The sequence below is a fragment of the Cynara cardunculus genome, assembly GCF_001531365.2.
Source record: "Cynara cardunculus var. scolymus isolate 2C chromosome LG 12, CcrdV1, whole genome shotgun sequence".
NCBI lineage: Eukaryota > Viridiplantae > Streptophyta > Magnoliopsida > Asterales > Asteraceae > Cynara > Cynara cardunculus.
The window spans coordinates 39,009,715-39,020,232 of NC_037539.1; the positions used below are offsets into that span (position 1 = coordinate 39,009,715).

The window sequence follows — 10,518 nt, forward strand, 5'->3', positions numbered from 1 at the left end:
AATAATTAAGAGGTGGTTTCATTATAAACTCAACTATTAATACAAACCAATCTCAATCGTAAATCTAGTCTAATAAATACCTAATTCAATAATTATCTTATATCTCGATTATTTCATAATATAAAGTATTGATTATAACAAATGAAGTCTGATAATCTTATATAAATATCCAACTCATAATAAATAAACTCTTATCATTTCTATGAATATCTCAATAATTGATTTGTATGGTTTATACTAATACGAAGTATGTTTCATTATTGATAATTAAGGTCAAGAATGACATATAATGCAAACACTTCATGTATAGAGAGGTAGTCAAGGGTCAAGGTTTCCTTCTGAAAACCCGGCTGCTACATTCTAAAGGTTTCATACCTAAGAGCATCTTCAACCGGCCGATAAAACTTCACTTTGGCGGTCGGTTTGCTCCAACCACCCGCCATCGTGGCCGACACCATATTTGGCGTGTAACTTCATCTCCGGCAAGGACGTTTGAGAGGGGGGAGTTTTAGTACGTGGTTGGTGGAGTTTTGTGTTTTACTGTGTACCGACCCACAGAAATTGATGAAAATCTAATCTATACTATATTACAAAGAATTTGACAAAAACTCTTAAAAACCATTTTTTATGCATGAAGTACTGCTTGTTGATGCATATTACTTAAAATTCAAGATTACAAGTAATTTTGCGTAAGTACAACTTATTAAGGCTCAATTTTTGAATTTGTGTAACTAACTGCAGATATACATAATCAAATACAGGATAAACATCAATTTAAAATATAGAAAATCTAAAATATTATTAAGATAATCATTGAGTTTTAACAGAATGTTTAATTATTATCCTCTAGGGAGTGTTTGGGATTGCTTATCAAAACTGCTTATTAACTTATTTCAATCTAGCAACGGAGATAAAGAATAAAAACTGAACATTAAAATCGAGATTTATCTCGCTGCATTGTACGAGTACCCTTCTGGTAAACTTTAAGAGGTTAAAATTGTCAAAAATTAAAAATCAAGTAATTTTAGGAATCTAAGTAACAGAGGTTTTTGAAATTTGGCATAACCAATTGATGAACACTTTTCCATGGGCAACAAAACACCCAACATTTTTCCTATCAATCTTCAATGGACTCTTCATCTGAATCAACATCTCTTTAACCAACTCTTTTACTGGTGATTCACCTCTGATAACACTGTGTTTGCCTGCACCACACACTACTGTAACCTTATTTGGAATTCCCTCATTATTTGTTGCATACCTCATACTAATATCATCAAACCACTGTAACAAAATCAAGTATGCAGAACCCAAATGCATTCCATGCAAATCAAGCTTAAGCTCTAAAGAAGTCAACACCATTGACTCAGCCAAAACCGATGGCTCAACCAGCTCTCGGATCAGAATACATTCATCATCCTTCAAGATTTGAAACAACGCTTCTAATGACGTGGGTTTGATCTCTTTTGGGTGTTCTAAGAACGACATTATAGTAGGACAATGATTCAAAACCGAATTATAAGTTCTAATTGAGAATGAGATTTTTGAGTTTTTCATTCTTTGTAGCCATGACACCATTTCCTTAAGTTCATTGTGAGATCCCAATGAAGAAATCACCATATTTGAGGAAACCACATCTAATTCAAAACCCTCATCCTCCATCAGACATATAACTCTCTTCATATCTTCAAATAACCCCAATCTTCCATATGCATAACTCAATGACCGATACTCAAAAACAGAGGGTCTAAGCCCTTTGTTCTTCATCTCTACCATGAAACTCTCGGCCTCATGGGGCAAATCAATTACAGATAAACCTCCGATTATTGATTCATACGAACGCTTCTTAAGGTAATTAGATGAGGAATGTGAAGGAAGTTGATTGATACGTTCATAGGAATCAAATATCTCATGCTTTGAACGGTGCTTTGAATGAGAATCGATCAGGTTACAATAGAAGTTACAAAGATCACGTTCTCTACCCCCTAATTTTGTTTCCACTTCTGACACTAGGGTTTGTGCTTCATCAAATCTTTGATGCTTGCATAGTGAAGCAATGACATCTGCAACAAGCTTAGCATTCCAATTGAACCATGATGTTCTACTGATTGTAGAATATAACTACAAGTATACATATACAGCAAGGCAACTTCAGACAGATATAACGTATAATGAATGATGTTTAAAAAACATAAATTTAACAGAGATGTCTTAATCTTCTAAATCATTATTAAGGATTCATAATGTACAGATTGATCAAAATTAAATAAAAGTAATGTAACCCTCCGTTGTAACAGTAGTAATCAAGTAAGTAATCAGCAAGTTTTTAGTTCTAAAGAATCATACAAACCAACAAACTTTTTGTGATTATATAGTTAACATAATTGATAGCAGTTCTACTTATCCTTTTAAAATTCCACGAACAGTTAAAATTGAATTTCACAATCAACTATTCTTCAGTTTTTTCAATCAAACTTTGCATTTTGTGTTAAAATTGAAATTTCACAATCAACTATTCTTCAGTTTTTTCAATCAAACTTTGCATTTTGTGTTAAAATTGAAATTTCACAATCAACTATTCTTCAGTTTTTTCAATCAAACTTTGCATTTTGTGTAACACAATCAACATATGAGCAATCAATAGATCATCGAGAGAGAGAGAGATGACTTACGGGGAATGCTAGAGGAGAGAGACGAGAGAAGGAGGTGTTGTTCGGAGAGACGAGGTGTGAGATGGCATCGAGAGCTACGGATTTGGAGGATGAGGCTACAAATTTTCGAATCAACCGATCGGTGGTGGCCGGATCGTCGGTAGTAGCGACTGATGTAAGAAACCGGTGGCCTTGTTTACTCAATGCTGCACAAATTGACGGCGATATCGGTTGCTCAATCCGTAAGGAAGTCTTGTAACGGTGGTTAAAGGACGGTGGCAGTGACAGTTGGAGACCGCCGGCCGTCGTTGCCATAACGGAATCCGTATGCTGCCGTTGCCTACGAACCCTCTTATCCTCCGGCTTTTCGTGCTATTTTTTGCCTTGTTTATTTATTTATCATTTCCGCCTTAAATATTTTATTTTACAAAAATGGATCACATGTTAAACTATTTGTATAATTCAACGAGATACATCTTAATTTTAATATTTTTTTTATCTTAGTTGATGTTATAATACGATTTTATATAATTTTGAAAAAGTGATGATGTTTTTATTTTTGAATAAAATATAAATTTGAAGATATTATAAAAATTTGACAAAAATATATAGATATTAGTATCAAATTAACTATTTAAAATTCCTATTTTTTGTATAATTTTTTAATTCAATTTTTTATATTTTACAATTTAATTTATATTTGGTAATGAAATAATTTATATTTGGTTTAATAATATAWTTTTTTATAAARATAATAATTAATTATTTTGTTAGAACTCGATAATTATCCTAATCATATTTTAAATTTTTTATATTTTAAAATAAAATATTTATCCTCTATTTGATTATGTTTATAAGCAGCTAGTTACACAAATTCAAACATGAAGTTTTAATAAGTTGTAATTATATATAATTTACTTGTAATCTTGAATTTTAAGTAATATACATCAATATATAGTACTTCATACATAAATAATGGTTTTTAAGATTTTTTTTTTCAAATGTTTTATAATATAGTATAGATGCATTTATTTTATTTTATTTTTGGAAAATAAAAAATTATTTATTTTATTTGAAAAGCAGTAAATTATATAAAAATGAGCAAGAAAAAAAAATACACAACTAGAGAACCACTTGTAGTTAGATGCAACAATTAAAAGGAGACTTAACTTACAACCCAAGGAAACAAAATGAAGATAAAATACAAGTAAAAACAAACCCCAACAATTGAACAAACAAACAATGAAAACCTGAGCGCAATGAGAGGGTCACCTGGGATTTTGGAGCATAGCTGTAAATCAGTTGTCCCAAGGGATACAATCCTTACAAGAACGCCTTGAGAATTAATCATACACGCAAACCTGGATATCGGAGAACAAAACTAACACAAAACTTGACTTTTTAAGAATATTAAGTACGAACTATTAAAACTTCCTTATTGTACACTAGTCCTCATTAAGGGTTATATTTGGAAGAAAACCCTAACGACAGTAACCAATGAATCATTGTCATTCGTCATTCCAAAAAAAAAATCATCATTGTTGCTCTACACAACATCTTGTACGTCATGGTTTTCGAAAGGCAGTAGTTGGGAAATGTGATGTCGTGACGGGTGAGTAACGATTTGATGAAATACCTCAAGGGAAAGTACATACCCTGCATACCTAATTAGAAATCAACAGAAACCCGTATCATACAAAAGGCTTGTTGATGGTACTGTTGACGTCCTGGTGATATGAGCCAAGAGGACGTCGCTCATGCCATAGCATTCTTAGATTCCTTTAAGAAATTTCTCATTGACGATGGAGAAGTTATCATTCATATCGTCTTTGCCCATGGTTCATATGAGAAAGAATGGAAACAAAAGACAATAACAAACGGTGAAGTAAAAGATTTGAGGCAATAAAAAGCGATTGCATGAATTTTCGTTACGTGAATAGACGGCCATTTATAACAAGTGTTTCGACAATCCTGTTGCATAGTATTGGCCAGAATCAAAAGGCAAAACTGACAGAAGGAAGACCAAAGTGACAAACTTAAAGTCGAGCACACCAAGAGATGTATGCCATTTAACGAAAACAACAAAAATGTTCTTGTCCATACCGACGCATCGTTTAGATATAGCATAACATGTATTGACAAGAATGTTCCCGCAACTTAGCCCACAATCACCACTAAAGCAGGTGCGTGATATGTAATATTTGCATGTAGGGTATATGACATCGGAGGTAAAACCACGATCAATCCTGACTAGCTGTCTAGCTTAAATTATGCAATTTCGAATTCCCTGTTCCGTTGGAGCTCATTCCCAAATGCACCCACGACATAATTATAATGATTTTGTTATAAGTAACATCAAATCCGTACACATGATATGGGTGATCTAGGTTTGCATCTATGAGTTCCAAACCTCGACGGATTCTGTTATCATCAAATAATTAAGGAGATATATCCTCTTAAATGCCCTTCTAAAATTCGTCTTAATGAAAAATTTGACAAAAATAAAAGTGATGTCGATCTTTATAACGAAACATCTGATTTTTTTTTACAAGATCTTAAATAGATGAAATGAAACAATTAGTTACAATAAAACATGAAAGAAAAAGACGATGTTTGAATGTGTTTTTATTACTTAAGTTCTAATACTTTTTTTTTTTTGATTGTGTTGAAAAAACTAATTATATAAAAATAAAGATATATAAATAATCTTATCTATAACAATATCAAATTAATTATTTAAATAAATAAAATAATATTGGATTTCAATAAAAAAGAAAGTTATGGTGAGAAATGTAACTAGAGATCTCTACCCATGGATCAATCGTAATTGAATGTCAACATTAATGAGGTGTACCGAGATGCACCAAATCAATTATCTTCTAAAACATAATTCGTAGATGAATACTAGAAGGGTACTCGAGCAATACAACGAAATACATCTTGATTTTAATATTTTATTATATTCTTTATCTTAATCGATGTTATAATATGGTTTATGTGATTCTGAAAAAATGATGATGTTTTTATTTTTGAATAAAATATAAATTTGAAGATGTTATAAAAATTTGACAAAAATATATAGATATTAGTATCAAATTAACTATTTAAAATTCCTATTTTTTGTATAATTTTTTAATTCAATTTTTTATATTTTACAATTTAATTTATATTTGGTAATGAAATAATTTATATTTGGTTTAATAATATATTTTCTTATAAAAATAATAATTAATTATTTTGTTAGAACTCGATAATTATCCTAATTATATTTTAGATCTTTTATATTTTAAAATGAGATGTTTATCCTCTATTTGATTATGTTTATCCGCAATTAGTCATACGAATTCAAACATGAAGCTTTAATAAGTTATACTTATACATAATTTACTTATAATCTTAAATTTTAAGTAATATACATCAATATACAATACTTTATACTGGTTTTTAAGAGTTTTTATTAAAGTATAAATATGTTAAATGTGAATAATTAGCATTACTCGTATTATGTTGTATACAAATTACAATGGGGGCAGAAGGAGGTTATTAATTCGAGGGCGGTCCTTATCGGGGATAGGCACAAGCAAACACTGAATCGAAAATCAGGATTTGTTACGAATTGGACTCCATGATTCCTTCTAGTTCTCGGTATTTGCTAACACTCGATTCCTAATCAGATTGATTGATTTTTTTAGATTCGTTTGATTAAATTCCTTCATTCAGATTCTTATTCGAGCCAGTTGGATCAAAAAACCGTTTGCGTAAATTGTTATTCTTCCTGTAGGATGACGAAGAAAAGGGACCGAGCGAGTATTGATATGGCGGTGCTCGATATTTGCCGCCGTGAGGTCGGCCATCTTTCAACCCGAAAATTCGCCAACAGACTTGCCGCTTCCGAGGTATACATTTTTATATAGAGAGATTGGTATGATCTTAGTTCAGTTGCTTCGTTCTTATTGCCGTTTCAACTTATTGAAATCATGCTTATACGTATATATATATATATATATATATTCAGGCGCCTTCAATTGAATTGATTGTGGTATGCCAGATGAACGTTTCTTGAGGGCACACTTTATTGTGAGCTTATTGCCAGGCAATTTGTGGATGTTCTCTTAAAATCATCAATGCCGTTCTAGTTGTGTTGTGTTGTTTTGCTTGTTCTCTGTTTTTATGAGTCTTACGTGATTAGGTAAAATGATTCAGAGACTGCGGAAGACTATGATTTTTTAGTAAATCAGTTACATGTACATGTGAATGCTCAATGGCTGGTCACTATAGTTTCAATAAATAATACTTGTATTCGGTTTACTGCATTTGCTCCCTTAGGTGTTTGTGTTGATTATAATGAACTTAGCATCTTTGATGGGTTTTTTGTCAATGAAGTTACAACTTCTGCTTTTGATGACGATCTCATGATTGTTTTTTGTGTTAGGATCTAGTCCTAAGACTTGATCTTTTGAGGAAGCTGGAAAAACACCGAGGTTGTGTGAACACTGTGAGCTTCAATGCAGATGGAGATATTCTCGTGTCAGGCTCAGATGATAGGAGAGTTATACTTTGGGATTGGGAAACTGGGAATGTTAGGCTCTCTTTCCATTCAGGCCATAATAACAATATCTTTCAAGCAAAGATCATGCCAGGCACTGATGATCGAAGCATTGTAACTTGTGCTGCTGATGGCCAGGTATTTTTGCTTTTTTTAGAACAAATATAAATCAACTTTATTCTGTTTTCTACTGAATATATGGTAGTCACCTAGTAAAAGGTCTTCCTGGTGAGAGCAAGAATTGTAAATCAGCTTTTCTTTGTTTTCTATTTAATACATAGTAATTACTAAAGGTCTTCCTTATGGGGAGTTTTTTTCTTTCTGACAGGTAAAAGGTTGCATTAAAATTGTAGTATATATTGCTGAAACTATGCAAGTCAACATCATATTTGTTTATTATAATAGTATAATCCACTGTCTTAATTTTTTTTTCATGTTTACTTACTCCTCTTTTTGATAGCATTGTTTTAGAATTTATATTTTATGCTCTATATTAATACCATGGTGTGAAAGATATGTATTGAGAACCTATGCAATAGGTGAGGCATGCTATGATCTCAGAACGTGGAGAAGTGGAGCCAAAGTTGCTTGGAAAACATCAAGGAAGAGCTCATAAGCTAGCCAATGAACCTGGGAGCCCACACATCTTTTATACGTGTGGTGAGGACGGACTTGTCCAACATGTAAGTAATTATCCATTTGGTTACATTATGTGTATTCTATATTCACTTCTTTCTTTGAGTTTAGCAAGTTGGTGTTGTGTAAATGTCTCTCAATTAGGAGCCCTCACAATGAGTGTATTTCTATGATCTTATTGCTTCAATGTTTGTGCATCTAGTTTTTTTCGTTTGCCTGCTAAATTTATTTGTCATTGCCTTTTTCAGTTTGATCTAAGGACAGGAGTGGCCACAGAACTTTTTAGTTGCCAACCCATGCCTGATAGAAGTTTTGTAGGAGTTGTTAATCTAAATTCCATAGCTATAGATCCAAGGAACCCTAATCTGTTTGTGATCGCTGGTTCAGATGAATTTACTAGACTATATGATATCCGTCGATATAGGTGGGATGGTTCGTCTGCTTTTGGTAAATCAGCTGACTATTTTTGTCCCAGACATTTAATTGGTGATGAGAATTTGGGGATAACAGGATTGGCGTTTTCGGATCAGAGTGAACTTCTTGTATCCTACTGTGATGATTTCATCTATCTCTTCTCAAAGGATATGGGTTTGGGGAATGATGCAAATGCAATTTTAGATAAGCACGCTGCTGGTTCTGATTCAGAGATAGAAACTGATGGCAAAGGCAGTCCCCAACTCTACAAGGGGCACAGAAACTGTATGACAGTGAAGGGTGTTAATTTCTTTGGACCAAAATGTGAGTATGTTGTGAGTGGGTCAGATTGCGGCCGGATGTTCATTTGGAGGAAAAGTGATACGAAGCTTGTACGTGTTCTGGAAGCAGACAAGCAGGTGGTGAACTGTATCGAAGCCCACCCACATACAACTATGCTTGCCAGCAGTGGGATGGAACGTGACATAAAGATCTGGACTCCCAGTGCAATTGAAAAGGCAACTCACCCCACAAACGTCGAGAAGGTATGCTTCCTTGCTAAGAACTATATGGTTATACTTGAACCTGTCGTCTCAGTTCATGTGCTAATATGTCAGATGATTGCTAATAATCTTAAGTTGAAAATAGTTCTGCTTTGCCTTGTGCTGTTTATCTGCATAAGAGGTGACATATTTGATCAGTTCAGGATACTTGTGCTGTTTAATGCTTGGCCGCTGTTTATCTGAAAAATCCAGTCACTGAAAAATATTCGTAAAGCAAATCCAAAGTTGTTTAGCAATTTTAACTATTAACGAAAATATGATTAATACTTCCTGATAGGAAACGGCCCACTAGCCCAAGCCCAGTTCTAAATATGAATCCTATTAGGAATAAGAGGGTCATGTTAGAATTTAGCTTTTCTGTTAAGAGTGGTCGGCTTATTTAGCTTGGGCAGGAGGGTAGGCCAACCCTTGGCGCCCTTTTTGATTTTATCGTTGTATTCCTTCGATTTCCAGTAATTCAGCATCTTAATCCTTTTGGTCCAGTTTACTTATGATTATTCAATTCTCCTTTCTATTAATGAAAATATGATTAATACTTCTTATAGCAAAAATATCAGAACAGCCATAGCATCTACAAACTGCATACATCTTTGCTGCATGTTATCAATGAGTAGGAATGGACTTGTAGAAAAATCCCCAAATAAACGACGAGAGTGAAACAGGTGTTGACATATCTGATTTAGTATCAAATATAACAATATCAGCCTTTAATCATATAATTAATTTCTTCTGTTGTAGCAAAAGAGCATGCAAACTTCGAAAAGTGAATGTTGGTAGAGATGCAAGGATTGTAGCCTAAAAGCTTACTGGATTTTCTTGGGTTCCATGAGTTGTCAAAGATCGATGCTTTCTTTGCTGTACTTGTTAAGTGTTATTAGCATACATGATATAAGTCAGGTTTTTGGCCTTCTCTTCCTCTTAAGTGGGAAAAAATCTTCTATAGTGCAGATGAACCCCCTCTCTACAAAATTGAGTGAGAAGATCCTTAAAACCCAAGGAGGTTGACGAACGAAGATAAAATCTGATCAGCTTAGGAAAGTCTAAGCTAGGTCTGAACATGTTCACAATATTACACAATATTTTTTTAAATTTTTTTAAAGAAAAATGAAAATATCAGTCATGCTTTTAGGAAGGTGAAGCACTGTTAGAATGATGAGGCACAAATTTAGTAACTAGTAAGGGTTAACTTGTCAACAAAATGAAAATCTATTTTTCGACACTGGTGCATCAATAATATCTTTTACGTGTTCATGCATTGTTTAGTTCCCTTTCTGTTGATTCCATTTGGCTATTTATTTTTCTGCTTGTTTTGGGTCAATTTGTTATATAACTTATGTCCATTGTCAATTTAGAGCAGAAAAGTTAAATTCAATTGATAGATTGGATGGTGTGACCTTGGAATATAGAAAGTGTTACTAGATGATGTAGGTCATCTAGGGAGTGAGTTATATCTATACAGGCGTCTTCTGATCATTTTTGCTGTCATTGTTTTTGGATAAGGTTTTCGAGTCCCGTCGATTCCGTTTCTTTCCATTTCCCGATTCTGATGATGGTTCAGATGATGAGTATTACTCTAACGACGATGATGAGGATGATTATGAGGAGGATGATGATGATAGTTCCAGCAATTATAGTGATACTGAGGATGAGGATGAAGATGAGGATGATGACTTCGATGATGAGGATGAGGATGATGAGGATGATGATG

The 10,518-nt window shown here is 33.3% G+C and overlaps 2 protein-coding genes across 3 annotated transcripts; one reads left to right on the top strand and one right to left on the bottom strand.

Annotated features, from left to right (window-relative positions):
* Nucleotides 1-997: 997 nt before the first annotated feature.
* Nucleotides 998-3,037, bottom strand: LOC112523583 (pentatricopeptide repeat-containing protein At2g17033). Of its 2 annotated transcripts, none has more exons than XM_025133250.1 (2): nucleotides 2,673-3,037; nucleotides 998-2,121 (listed from the first exon to the last, which is right to left on the bottom strand). In XM_025133250.1, the coding sequence occupies exons 1-2, from the start codon at nucleotides 2,964-2,966 to the stop codon at nucleotides 1,033-1,035; spliced, it is 1,383 nt and encodes a 460-aa protein (XP_024989018.1). In that variant the 5' UTR covers nucleotides 2,967-3,037; the 3' UTR covers nucleotides 998-1,032. The 2 variants fall into 2 exon arrangements, with proteins under 2 accessions (XP_024989018.1, XP_024989019.1); XM_025133251.1 differs by having other exon boundaries at nucleotides 998-2,073; nucleotides 2,673-3,006.
* A 3,173-nt stretch (nucleotides 3,038-6,210) lies between these two features.
* Nucleotides 6,211-10,517, top strand: LOC112523927 (DDB1- and CUL4-associated factor 8-like; the record flags this gene model as incomplete). Its single annotated transcript, XM_025133599.1, has 6 exons — nucleotides 6,211-6,296; nucleotides 6,433-6,547; nucleotides 7,084-7,335; nucleotides 7,737-7,880; nucleotides 8,082-8,792; nucleotides 10,311-10,517. Coding segments are annotated over exons 1-6 (1,449 nt in total), but the record flags the coding sequence as incomplete, so codon positions are not given.
* Nucleotide 10,518: the final 1 nt, after the last annotated feature.